Below are 13,732 nucleotides of genomic sequence, written 5' to 3'. Positions count from 1 at the left end.
ACATTGTCCCTCTTGAACAATAAGGCCCCTGGGCCTGATGGCCTCACTGCAGAGTTCTACAAGGCGTATGCGGACCTTCTGGTACCGCACCTGTTAGAAATGTATGCAGAAGCTCATGACATCAGTAGTCTCCCTCCCTCCTTGCGGCAGGCCTTAATCATAATGCTATTAAAAAAGGACAAGTCTCCAGAACATTGCGACTCATACCGCCCATTATCTCTTATAAACATAGATGCAAAAATATTAGCGAAAGTCCTCGCCACTAAATTACAGCCCCTTATGCCACTTCTGGTACTCCCAGACCAAGCCGGGTTTATCCTGGAGCATTCTACCTCCCTTAATCTACGCACTATCTTTGCCATGTTCCATGTATTCAATCCTGATTTGTAGGCCGTTGCAGTGCTTCTGGATGCAGAAAAAGCATTCGACTCTATAGAATGGCAGTACATGCTACATATTGTGCAAAGAATGGGATTCCCCCTGGTCTTCATACGTTGGATTCAGGTATTATACACTGAGCCTTCAGCTAGAGTCAGGGTGGGCGGGCTTATGTCAGAACCCTTTACTATAGGGTGGGGCACACGGCAAGGTTGTCTCCTCTCCCCGTTTCTTTTCGCCATTGCACTGGAACCTCTGGCGTGTAACAACCGACCAGTTGGGATTTCATTATATGCGGACGACCTAGTCCTTTATGTCCGGGAGCCGCAGCGGTATCTCTCACAAGTCATACGTGAAAATATAAAATTCAGCCTCCTCTCGGGTCTCCAAATAAACTGGGAGAAGTCTGTCATTGTTCCATTGATGGCGGTCACAACCTCGCCCCAAGTTGAGTATCCATTGGTCTGGTCCGCTGAATCAGTCAAATACTTGGGGGTGTGGATACACCGTGACCCCGTGGTTGTGATCAGAGAGAATTATGGCAGAGCTTATGCAGCGTTGGCTCAACAGGTTGACCGTTGGGTTTGTCTGCCGCTGTCGTTGGCGGACCGGACCGTATATCCATAATAAAGGTGGTCATCCTTCCTAAGTTTTTATATTTATTCTGCAACATTCCGGTCCTGCTGACTTAACATTTTTTTCGAACGGTCCAAACTCAGTTGTTAAGATTAGTATGGGGAACCAAACAACCAAGAATTAGCTGACGCACACTGTCCCTAACATACGAGGGGGGGGGGTGTTTAATGGCCCAGACTTTTATGTGTATTACTTATGTGGACAGGCACAGTATGCATATTTTTGGTTTAAATCGCATGACTTTATCCCACATGTGGCAGTGGAGGAGGGCGATGCTCATCCTGTCCCTTTACGTAGTATCATTACGCATGTTAATAGACGGACGCCCAAGGAGGAGATTAATACATTAGATGTCGCGCTTGCAGAGTGGCAGGCAATTGGAAGAGGTGTGAATAAACTCCCTCTCTATGCACCAGCATTACCCATAGCTGGACATGCTGCATTATCTGTGGCTCAAGTTTATGGCTCGGTTACTGCACTTAGGGAGGCAGGCCTCGCACTTATGTGCGACCTATTCCCTGAGGGAAAGTATATTACCGGGGAAGATTTGGGGTACATACGCAATTCCACACTTTTGTTTCAGTTCACCTGCTATAGATTAAGGCGGGCAGTGAAAGAACATTATACTGATATCCCTGATGAGCTAGAGACACTGAAGGCATTGCAATTGGTGATTACAGCTCCGACAAGGAAGAAGCTGATCACTAAACTTTATAAAGCAGTTCAAGATGACACCACCCATGACACAGACAAAAGTATGGCACGCTGGAATACTGTAATAGACCCCCCTGTCACCGAGGCAGAGTGGGAACAGATTTGCTCGTTAACAGGACGCCTGACGTCAAATAGTAATTTACGAAATATCCATATAAAATTTACACCATGTGGACCACACTCCCCAGAAATTGCGTAAGATGGGGCTTAGAGAGACGGACTGTTGTAGGAGGTGTGGCGTAGAGGGATCTGACTTTCTCCATCTGGTCAGGCAGTGTGGGCAGGTACTCTGTTACTGGGAGAAGGTTCTGGCTCATATAAATACCATGACGGGACTAGAGCTGCAAAGCATTCCATTAGTATGTCTATTGGGATATGTCCCCCGAATAACAGGTGTATTAGGTAGGTTTGTAAGAGTGGCCCTACTATTGGCAAAGAGGCGGACCCTGTTTACATGGGACAGTAGCTTGAGCCCCAATGCGGATGGATGGATTAAAGACATGGTGTACTGTAGAGAGCAACTGGAACTATACACAGAGGAATTGCCACCTTCTTCCAAGCCCAAAGATATATGCCCCCCCACGAGAATACCTGCTGACCCGCAGCGAAGTAGACTCTGAATAAGCCGCGCCTGCGGCGGAGTGTTTTTCCAAGGGACTGCAATACCCGGACAATGTATTCCTTTTGGTAAGAGCATACAGAGATGTGTACAAGCCTGTTGGCCACTGATCCAAGGAAAGTACCTACATTTAACTGCCGACCATTATGTATTTTGGTTCTGTTATGTAATGTTTGACTGAGCGTTCTTTCTTTTGTAACGTATGCCAGTGGTATAGATATGATGTATGACTATGGAACACTCAATAAAACTTTAATAAAGAAAAAAGAAAAACAAAAGTGTGAGTAAACAGAGGGGGAGCTGAATAGAACACTGTGGGATTGCAGGGAAGTGATGAAAAGTGGTGTCTGTAAGGATTACACCTATTATACACATTCAAAGTAGATTATAGATAAATAAGTAGCTGGGCCATATGATGTGAAAAAATATTTATGTGTGTGTTTGTGTGTGGGGTGGGGGGTTATTGCCTTGGAAGAACTGTGATAACATATATATTGCGGATATGTACTTAAAATGTTATTCAATGCTATTTTCTAAATGTGCTGTAGTATGCATCTAGTTAACATAAAGTTTAAAAAACGTTGCTAGCAGGTTTTAAAGAGTTAACACTTCTGTGTTTCTCTACTGTTTGGGACTCGCAAACATTTCGCAAGTCTGGGAATTCAAAAAAAGAATGTAATGAAAGGAGGGGGCTTTCCTCCTGTTGTCCCTTTTAGATCAGCGGTACCAGAGTTGGTATTGCAGATCTGAGCGATGTGACTGGCTGCTGCAAGAGAAAAATGTATCTTGCAGTAGCCACTGACAGCATGGTACAGTTTATGTGCCCTGCAGTGTAGAAAAAAATGGCCTTTAACGGGGCAGCATAGGCACAACCCGATTCCTAGGTGAAAAGTTGGGGGACCTGGAAAAGGTTTCTTCTTAGGTTAAATTTAAAAACAAAGGGGAAGCAAGTCACAGCGTTCGGGAGCTGGACTTTTGACTTGCGAAATTAAATCTGCAAAGATTATCTCAGTTGAGTAGGGTCTCCAGGACCTAAGAATTAAATCCCATGGTAGATGGGAAGTAGACCCTTATAACCAGGGTATTCTCTCCGAGTACTTGAGCCTGTCTCTTTCTAACCACTCCAAATACTTGCTTGTAAGATTGCGCTTTGATCTTCTTCCACTAAGGTGCTACTGGTATGGCCGAAAGAAGGTTGAGAATAATACACAGTGTAAATGATCTGATCAAGCAGAGGAGTCCCTAAAACACATGATCTGTATCTCTGAAGGTTTAAAAACCTTGAGGCGTCTAAGACTTTGTCCAATGTTTAGGACATTAATTTAAATACCTGCATTGCAGCTGTCTTAGGTTGCTTAAAAGGCGAATCTAGCGAGTTATCAGAGAGGTTCTTAAAGTTCATGAAAGAAGCAACTGCAGTCCAGAAGATACATTAATGATCTCAGGCAACTGGAGCGAATTTGCACATTTAGAACAGAGCATAAATCGCTTTTATGGCATGAAGTACGTTTGGCCTCTGTGGAAGGTAGAAGACTTGTGTGCCATGTTGGTGTTGTGGAAGGACGAATGACTCAAATATGATGATAGAAAAGATGGTTTATTTAATTAACATAGAAGTAAAGGCCCACGAGAGGCTTACGGGAAATGGACTACCCAGGTCAAAAGGGTAACGGCATTTGACCTGACAGTTCGCATTACGTCAGATATGTAGCCACCGAACATTCGGAGGTGACTCATAGTGACACATGGCACAGTAACAATGGAATAAATACTAAACATTGCTAATGACTACAACCTGTGTATATACCAGAACTGACATGAGAGTACATACACAGCATCTCCTTTTCCCCCAAATGAAACAGAAAGATACATCAAAAGAAGATATCAAATGAACATATAGTCATCAAAACGTTTAGGAATTCTAATTTCCCTTCCAGACCTAGTCTGTGGATGCGCCATAAGACAGAGTTTGCAATTACCACTGGGCATTTCACTGCACTCATCCTTGTCATATGACCTATTCTGACCTAGAGTACTATCCATCTCCTCAACGACAGTATTGTCTGTGCTATTGTTGATAGTTTTGTCTGTTTCAGTAGCAGATGAATTTAAGCTTTCATTCATGTCATAAAAACTTTGGCTATCGGACACTCCTTCTTCAATATCCGACATGCTATCATTACTACCTTCACCTTGCTTTGACCTTCCTTTCATTATGATTTTATCCTGACCAGCTTTTAGCTTTACTACGTCATCTTTGCTTCGCCATCCTTTCCATTCCAGGAAAACAGCTCCTTTGGAAGCCTCTTTTACACAAACGGGATTTGTATATACTGACTCACCCTTTGCTACTTTGTACGGTTTCTTCACAATTACCCAATCTCATTTTTTCTGTTTCCTTCTCCCTTGCCTTATTTGTCATGTCTGCATATCTTTTTGTTTTCTCTTGCTTAGCAACTATTCTTTCCTTGACTCTGATTAATTCATCACTTATTGTTTCTGTTTCCTTGTTATTCTTATACCATTCATTGTATTTTGGTGTGAGTTCATTGTTACATTTCCTCCCCCTCATCAAATAGAAAGGTGTGTGCTTGGTTGTATCATTAGGAGTATTGTTATAAGTGCTTACTTTTTCACTTATGTATTCTTTAATGTTTAAATTAAAGGCAATTGCTAACTGGATCCCTTCCTTTAAGAATGTGTTCATTCTCTCCACCTGCCCATTACTTTTCGGACTATACAATGGTGTTTTTTCTTATCTAATACCTAATTCCTCCAAAAAGTCTGTCATTTGTTTTGATACTAATTGAGTACCATTGTCAGAAACTAGTATTTTGGGTTGCCCTTCTACTGTGAAAATTTTCTTCAAGAATTGTATCACCTGTTTAGTGGTTATAGTATTTACAAACTCATAATGCACCCATTTTGAATAATAATCAGACAGTACAATTAAGAATTTGCAATAATCATGTAAAACATTAAACGGTCCAGCAAAGTCTATTGCGATTTTTGACCAAGGTCCATTGGGTATTTCTACCATGTGTAGTCCTCCTTTACTCACTCTCCAATGTTTATCTGCCTTTAAGCATTGTTCGCATTTGTCAATGTAGGCATTTACATCATTGCTAATACCTGGCCACCAATAGTATGTCTTTATAATGTTTTTTGTAGCTGTGCTTCCTGAGGGGCCCTTGTGTGCGAGATTTATGAGTTTCTTTCTTAACATTGTGGGTGGTATGAATAGGTCACATCTTTTCAGGAATCCATTTTCATTTGTTAGTTCATCACTAATTTGTTGGAAGCACCATAACTCATTTTGAAGATTCCTGATGGGAGGCCATTTTGTGGTTAGATAATTAAATACCTTTTACAGTACTTTGTCTTCCTTTTGGTTATCCAACCATTCTTTCTCTGTGATTGACCCATTACACATAATTGTGGCATCAACATGAGCTACCACACATTCTGTGTCATGCAGAACACCTTCCTTGTAATCATTCACAGGTAATCGTAACAAACAATCTGCCCTGCTGTTTTGACCTCCCTTTATGTGACATATTTTAAAGTTATACTCCTGCAACTTAGATAGTAACCTTATTAGCCTTGAGCTTGCCTTACCATTTCCGCGTCCACACCCACCCATCATATATATAAATGGTTTATGGTCTGTGATTATTTAAAATTCCTTCCCCCATAAGAAGGTTTTTAACTTTTCCACAGCCCATAAGCATGCAAGCGTCTCACGTTCTATGGTACTGTAACTTACCTCAGCATCACTCAACCTTCTAGAAATAAAGGCAACAGTACTCTCAGTTTGACCATGTCTCTGGCAGAATACAGCACCAATTCCCTTAGCGCTTGCGTCTACCGTGACAAACACATTTTTAGAGTCAGGTCATATGGTTTTAGAGCAGGCGCCTCTGCTATATTTTTTTTGATGGTTTCAAAAGCGACATTTTGCTCTTCATTCCATTGATATCTCACATTTTTGCGTAACATTTTTCTTAATGGTTCAACTTTATTTGCATATCCTGGTATGAACCTTGAATACTATTCGCTTAGCCCCATGAATGATTTTAGAGTTTCTTTGTCTTTTGGTTTTGGGGCATCTCTTATTGCCTACACAAGGCCATTCTTTGGTTTAATTCCCTCAGATGTTAAAACATGTCCTAAATACTCAATTTTATTTTCCATGAATTTACATTTGTCTTTTGAAATAGTCATTCCCCTTTCTTTCAATATTCTTAACACATTCGTCAAGATTTCAAGATGTTCTTTTCCATCCTTTGAATGTATCAAGATGTCGTCTTGGAATGCCTTGACGCCTTTTATGTCACCATAGAGAATGTCCATTAATTTTTGAAAGACACTAGATGCGGATGCTAGTCCGAATGGTAACCTGATGTACCTGAATGCCCCGAAAGGCGTTACGAACGTTGTCAGTTTCCTGGATTCTTCGGTTAGACATACCTGGTGATATGCCGATCTCAAGTCTATTAATGTAAAGTACTTTGAGCCTGCAGTTGACGTTAGTATTTCTTGGATTGTGGGAAGAGGATGGCAATTGATCAAGATATTTTTATTGAATGACCTGAGGTCCACACATAGTCTAATTTCACCAGACTTCTTTCTTTTTTAGAAACTACAGTTGCTGATACCCACTCTGATGCGTCAGTCATTTCAATGACCCCTTTATTGCATAATTTGTCTAGGACATTTTTTAACTCTTGTTTCACAGACAGTGGTACTGATCTTACTTTATGTTTCACAGGTATTGCTCCCTCTTTTAGTTTTATTTCATGTACAAATCCTTTTACCCAACCTATTTCATTTTTGAAAACCTCCTTGAAGCTCTCTAACAACTGCTTTCAGTTTCCATAATTGTCATTCACATGAATTGAATTTGCATATTCCTCTTCAAGAATTATGGGGTCTTCTGCCCCTAGTCTTAATATCACTCCCAATTTGGCCAGATCCTTCCATCCCACCAAACTGCGACCACGTTCAGCCACGTATATTTTGGTATCAATTACTCTCCCTTTAAATGTGAGAGTATCACAGAAATAACCAACCATGTCAATATCAAATTCCCCAAAAGCCTTTGGGTTTACATCAGTTTCATTCAATTTTACATTATGCCATTTTTCTTCAAATAGGGTGTCTGATATTATCGTTATTGATGACCCCGAATCTGCAGTGAACTGTAACTCAACTTCGCCTATCATTACTTTCCCTATAGGCCCTTTTATTTTCCCATCAACAACATCAATGGACAGTACTATATTTGCACACATTTCTTCTTCAAACTCACTTAATGCATTCACTTTCACATTACCCATTGGCTTTTTTGTTTTAGACAGTGTTGTGTAGTGCCCACATTTTTTACACTTGACACATTTCTTTCCTAGCGCAGGTCATGCTTTGTAGTCTGCTAAGTGCTCCTGCGACCCACATCTGAAACAGCTTACATTTTTACCTCCTACCTTCTTGTCATTCTTGTTCCTTTCATAATTCCAATTTTCATATTTCTTTCTTTCCTGTAAATAAAACACTTTAGAATTACTGTTAGTGCAGGACAACTCTTTTGTAGATATTAGCGAACTCTCTATACCGTTCGCAATATCTATTACTTCTTGTAATGTAGGGTTCCTACATGCTAGTAACCTCTCCTGTACTTTCTTTGAATGACAGTAAAATACTAATTGGTCTCTTATATAGATGTCAGTAATTTCCTCAAATTCGCAGTCTTTTGCTTAAACACGCAAACTTGCGATATATTCTTCAATTGTCTCCTTCTTCTTGTTTCGATAATGCAAATTTGTGCCTCCCTACCATGACATTGCTTTCCTCAGAGAACTGTTTTTCAAGCCTTTGAACCACTTCCTGATATTTGTTTAATGGTATGAAAACCCCTGGTGGGCTTTCATACTCAGGCAGGCTATCGAATATTTCCTGTCCTGCTTTCCCTAGAAGTCCAAATAGTAATGCTTTTTTTCGCTCAGCATCATATCCTTTGCCATCAATTGACACTATGTAATTTTCGAATACTCGCAGCCAACTCTTCCATTTCATTTTTGGATTCCCCAGCTCTTCTAAAAAGTGCGGTGGCACACATATGTTATTACTTTCAGCCATTTTATTTTATTTCCTTCCTTTAGTTTCCTCTCTCTTTAATATTCGATGTTGTTAGACCTGGCACCTTGGCGTGAGTTTCCCTTCCACTTTTTGCTGACGTGCCTCAGATGTTTTTGCTGGTGTCCGCTGCTCAGGGCACTGCGCCACGGCCAATCCGTGCCGCAGTGCAAGTGCTCCCTATGTAAAGTGTAACTGTGATTGATGTCCATGATTGGTTCATTGGATTTACTGTCAGTCCCCAGTAAAGTGCACCAGGAGTGCCAGGGCTTGTAAATACCAATACTGCTAGTGGGCCTGCAGCGCTGGTTGCGCCACCCACAGAAGCAGCCTTTTAAAATGTGTCTAGGGTCTGCCATTGCAGAACCTGCATGCAGTCTGGTACTGTCATGCTGGCTGGGCAAGTGCACACACTTGCCAGCCCCTAAACCTTCCCTTAACTTCATATTAGTCACCCCTATGGTAGGCCCAAGGGCAGGGTGCATTGTAAGTGTAAGGTAGGACATGCTCTGATGAGTGTGGCATGTCCTAATAGTGAATTACTGCCAAATTCGTTTTTCACTATTGTAAGGCTACCTGTTCCCTTTAGGCCAGATGGGCTGCTGGAATTATTACACTCTATAATCCCCGCAGGCTCAGGGAACATGGTAGAAAATAGTGTTTAGTATGCCTGAACTCAGAATAATAAAATACTTCTTTTAGTAAAGTTTATTTTAATATCCTGTGTTTGCAAATGCTACTTTTAGAAAGTTAGCATTTGCTTGCCTAATCATTCCAGCCCGCCTCTGCAGTATGTGTATCTGACTGTCTGGGTTGTGTGAGTGACAGGGCTGGGGGATGACAGGTGGTGAATGCAAGGATTACACCTTAGTGGGAGGGAGGAGTGCCCCAGGACTCTTAATCAGGCTGTGCCCTGCCACCACAATGCTGGCTCCGCCCCCCTGGGGAGCGACTGATGACTCAGCCTGCACCTGGCCCAGGAAGGGCGAAGCACTGTCAACAAGGTACTCCTGGCTGCCCCTGTACACACAATGCTGGCTCCACCTCCCTGTGGAGCGTTTGATGTGCCTGCCCTCACACTGAAAGCAGAAGCCAGAAGTACACCCAACAAGTACTCAGAGACTGAAAGCAGTTATGCAAAGGCCCCCCTGGCCTGAGAAGACAAAAGAAATGCTGTATAAAAGTAGGAGCCCTGCTCCTTGTAAATCAGAATCCTGTTTCCCACAAAGAACCTCTGCCCGAATAGAAGGAGAAGAAGACGCTGGAAGGACTGGCCTGCTGCTTGCCTTGCTGAGGAAGGAGAGGAGAAGACTTTGCTAAAAGACTTTGCTGACTTGTGCTTGAAACTTTTCTCCAAGGGCTTGATTGAGCTTGCCCCCTGATCTGAACCCCAGGACTAGTGGGTTCTTGGTGCTTTTGCTCGTCCTCCAACTTCGAGCCGTGTGTGCCTCCCGCCGGAGGAAGACTGCGCCCCTCTTCGCCCCCTCCTAGGGCTGTGGCACTCGGGAGCTTGCCTGCCTTTAACCCCGTGAGAGCCTCGCTCTGATCGGAGTCGCTCTCTGCCCCCGGGCTAGGCTGCCTGCTCCTCTGCCCCTCGCCTGTCAATAGGAGCGCGCTGAAGCGCTCTCGCCCCTCCCGCCGGAATTCCAGAGGCGATAGTGATCCACGCCGGGACCCGCAGCCCGCACGGACCGTGCCCTGCCGTCCCCGCTTCGCTATCCCCGAGAGCCTGCGAGCCGCGCCGCCCCCCTTGTGGAGACCCCCAGTACCGTCGTACTGTGGGGGTCGAGGGCCGTGCCTGCTTGTGTGCCCGCACCCGCTGACGTAAAGGATCCGAAGGCACCCCTGAGCTGAACGAGTCGCACTGCCGTGTACGACTCGCCCAATCCGTGAAGAAACTGCACCATTCCTGAGATCCACCCGGGCTAGGGCCCGCAACGTTTTATTTCCCCTTTTGCGCTCCGCTCGCTCCGGCCATCGTAAGTACTTTGTCCGTGCAGCCTAGCGCACCCGGCCTCCCAGTTCCCCGCCTCCCTACCTGACCGCACTGCCGAGCCCGGCTCGCGTTTAGCTCTGTCCCCGAGCCGCTGGGAAGAGCCGTACGTGACGTAGGCGTCCTCACGCCCGATGCGTGAGCCGCGGTAGGGTCCGGGTCAATTTCCTAAGGGAGAACGAGGGAAACGCTGCGAGGCGCACCGGAGGCCCAGGGCGAGTCTAAGGTCCCCTGAACTGGTGCAAAGAAGTGCTTTGGAAACAACTAACATTGAAAGACAGTAGAGAAGTGATTTTATAAGGAAATCCACGTTTGAACTTGAAACTAAAAGCTTGCCTATATACAATCTGTGGCTTCACCTGAAAACAACGTTATACTTGGTCTTGTGATAAGTCTTACCTGCATATATATTTTTACATAAAGGAACGTATTTTTATATATTCACAGCCTGGTGTCCATTTGTGGGGGGATTGGTACATTTTACTGTGTGTGTGATTACAAATGCTTAACCCAATAACGCCTGAAGAATAGCCTTGGCTGCTCACGCCACTCACCTAGAGGGTGAGCAAGGGTAATTCTAAGGGGTCATCCTTTGCCCTGACTTAGAGGAGAGGGTCCCTGCTTGTCACAAAGTGAATACTTGTGCCAACCAGAGACCCCCAATTCTAACATTGGATGCAGCGGTGAGGATTTGCGAATTTGCATTTGTAGTTGACATACAGTGAATTACTGATCACCACATAGTGAGAGCAGACCTATAACGCAGCCACAGATTTCCATTTTTTGATAATTTTGTTGAGACATCTGCCATTGTTGAAGCCATGCCTGGCTCACTCCCTGCTGGGAGAGCACCCTCTGAGATCCCTGGAATTGAAGATGTAGATTGGGAACACGGAGGACTGGAAGGCTACAAAGTAGAGCAATTGAGAGGCTTCTGTGTAAAGTTCAGAGTTGCACACACCGGGTGCAAAAAGAAAGGCCAATTCATCAAGGCGCTGAGAGCCTGGAAAGAGTCTAGAGAGCCACAGAATGCGGTGGAAATCATACCACCAGATGGCATTGTGGAGCCCAGCAGAGGCCTGTCACCAGAGGAGCTGGCGGACAGGGCAGCAGACAGGGCACATGCAATGGAGATGGCAAGATTAGCTGGGCAATTGGAGATGGACAAGCAAAGATTGGTCATGGAGGCGCAGCAACGCCAAATGGAGCATGACCTGAGATTGAAGGAGTTGGAGCTGAGAGGTTTGGGAACAACTCCTTCTGGTGGCAGCACAACGCCGGTGCAGGTAGAGTCCAGGGTGTACATACCCAAAGATGTAGTGAAGGAGTTCTTTAGGGGGGATGACATAAGACAGTGGTTTAGGGCTTATGAAGTAGCCATGTCCTCCCACCGGGTCCCTGACAAGGATTGGGGAGCCGGGGTTGTGGGGAAAGTTCCTTAGCGAAGGACGGGACACCCTCCTAGATTTGCCCCTTGAAGAACAAAGTTCCTACCCCCGCATGAAGGAGGCCTTAATGACCAGATATGGGCTTACCCCTGAAATGTATAGACAGAGGTTCAGGGGTTGTACTAAGCTTCCTGGGAGTACGTATGTGGAGTATGTAACTTTCTTTTGCAGAGCACTGGATGGTTGGGTGAAGGGTAATCAGGTGAATGATTTCCAAGGTCTCTTTGATCTAACTGCATGGGAGCACTTGTCTAGTAATTGTTTTCCTGAGCTACGCCAGCACCTGATTGATAGCAAGCTGACTAACCCTAGGAAGCTTGCTGAGGAGGCGGACCTCTGGCTCAGCACCAGGGTCCACAAGGGTCCAGTGGGAGACTCCGCCAAAGGTGGGCAGGGTCCCCAGCAGAAGAGTGGGGGGGACAGGGGTAAACAGAAAGGGTTCCCTAAAGGCCCCCAAAGTAATCCCCAAGGGAACCAGCAGAAAGGTTCTCAGCCTCCCCCACCCCCAAAGCAGAACGGGGCCCCGACAGGTAGACCTGTTCCAAAGGGGCCCTTCAATTGTTTCAGATGTGGTGACCCGGGGCACATTGCCAGTGACCCCAAGTGTCGCCTGTTTGGTAAACCAGCACCCACTGGTGCCCCACCCCGGCAAGTGACTAGTGTTCACTTGGGAGAAGAAGTCATGGTCCCAGGGGGTGGAGATCCTGTTCAGATGACCCTAGTCTTGCTAGGAGACAGTGAGATGGTCCCTGAGAACTACCTGCCCTCTAACACTAAAAAATATGGGCAGGTGGTGACCATCAATGGTAAGAAAGCTGAGGCTCTTAGAGATACAGGAGCCAGTGTGACTGCAGTGAGGCAGCACCTGGTGTCTCAAGAGCAGGTTGTACCCCATGCCTACTGTAGGGTTATCAAAGCTGATAATTCAGAGAGTCAGTGTCCGATGGCTCAAGTTCCCTTCAAGTGGGGGGGGGGTCTCTGGTACTCTGCAGGTCTGTGTGAGGAAAGCCATGCCTGTAGACTGTTTGAAAGGGAATGACTTGGAGGACTCCCCTTGGGAAAAGGTGGAGAAGACGACTCACTTGAGGATGGTGGGTCTGCCTGACTGGGCGTGCGTGACCACCCGGTCAATGGCAGCCAGTAGGGGTGCTCAAGAGATCCTGGGGCCTGAAGGAGAGGCCCAGGAACCGGCCTTAGGGAGAAGGCGCAGGGGGCGCGGGAAACCGGCCCCTGTTGTTCCCACGGTCCAGGAGGAGGCAGACCTTGAGGGGGATGCCCTGGAGCCTACTGGGGAACAGATTGCTGAACTGGGGGACCTGCCTGAGCTGACCCATTCGCAGCAAGAAGGAGGCCCCTCCAGGGAGGAATTCTGCAGGGAGCAGAAAGAATGCCCTTCTCTCGTGGGTATGCGGCAGCAGGCTGCAGACCAGGCCACTGGTGTTCAGGCCAAGACACATTATGTGTACTGGGAGAATGACCTGTATTCAGAGCCTAAGGCTGCTGAACCTGGGTCAGCCCGTGTGCTGGTGGTACCCCAGAAGTTAAGAGCCTTCCTACTGGGGTTGGCTCATGATGTGCCGTTAGAAGGACATTTGGGGATGGACAAGACCTATGACAGGCTTGTCACCCACTTTTATTGGCCCCAAATGCACAAGAGCTCAGATGCTCATTGTAGATCTTGTCAGACTTGCCAGGCAAGTGGTAAGAGCGAGGGAGGCACAAGTCTCCTCTGCAACCCTTCCCAGTGGTCGGTACGCCATTCCAGCGAGTGGGTATTAACATTGTTGGGCCTCTGGACCCCAAGACAGCCAT

General features: G+C 45.6%; 1 protein-coding gene across 2 annotated transcripts in view; it reads left to right on the top strand.

Moving 5' to 3' along the window:
* The window catches only part of MCMDC2 (minichromosome maintenance domain containing 2), a 1,264,730-nt gene that overhangs the window by 516,946 nt on the left and 734,052 nt on the right, over nt 1–13,732 (top strand). Inside the window, exon 8 of one of the 2 annotated variants that reach the window (XM_078687209.1) lies at nt 12,295–12,306. The exons of the other annotated variant lie outside the window; for it this stretch is intronic. Within the exon in view, the coding sequence (XP_078543335.1) occupies nt 12,295–12,306 (12 nt within the window). The remainder of the gene's footprint in view (nt 1–12,294; nt 12,307–13,732) is intronic. 2 annotated transcript variants of the gene reach the window in all.

This window comes from Lissotriton helveticus, chromosome 4_1 (genome assembly GCF_964261635.1).
Source record: "Lissotriton helveticus chromosome 4_1, aLisHel1.1, whole genome shotgun sequence".
NCBI classification, from domain to species: domain Eukaryota; kingdom Metazoa; phylum Chordata; class Amphibia; order Caudata; family Salamandridae; genus Lissotriton; species Lissotriton helveticus.
Note: the sequence above shows the minus strand (reverse complement) of the source record. Positions and strands in the feature narration are given on the sequence as shown.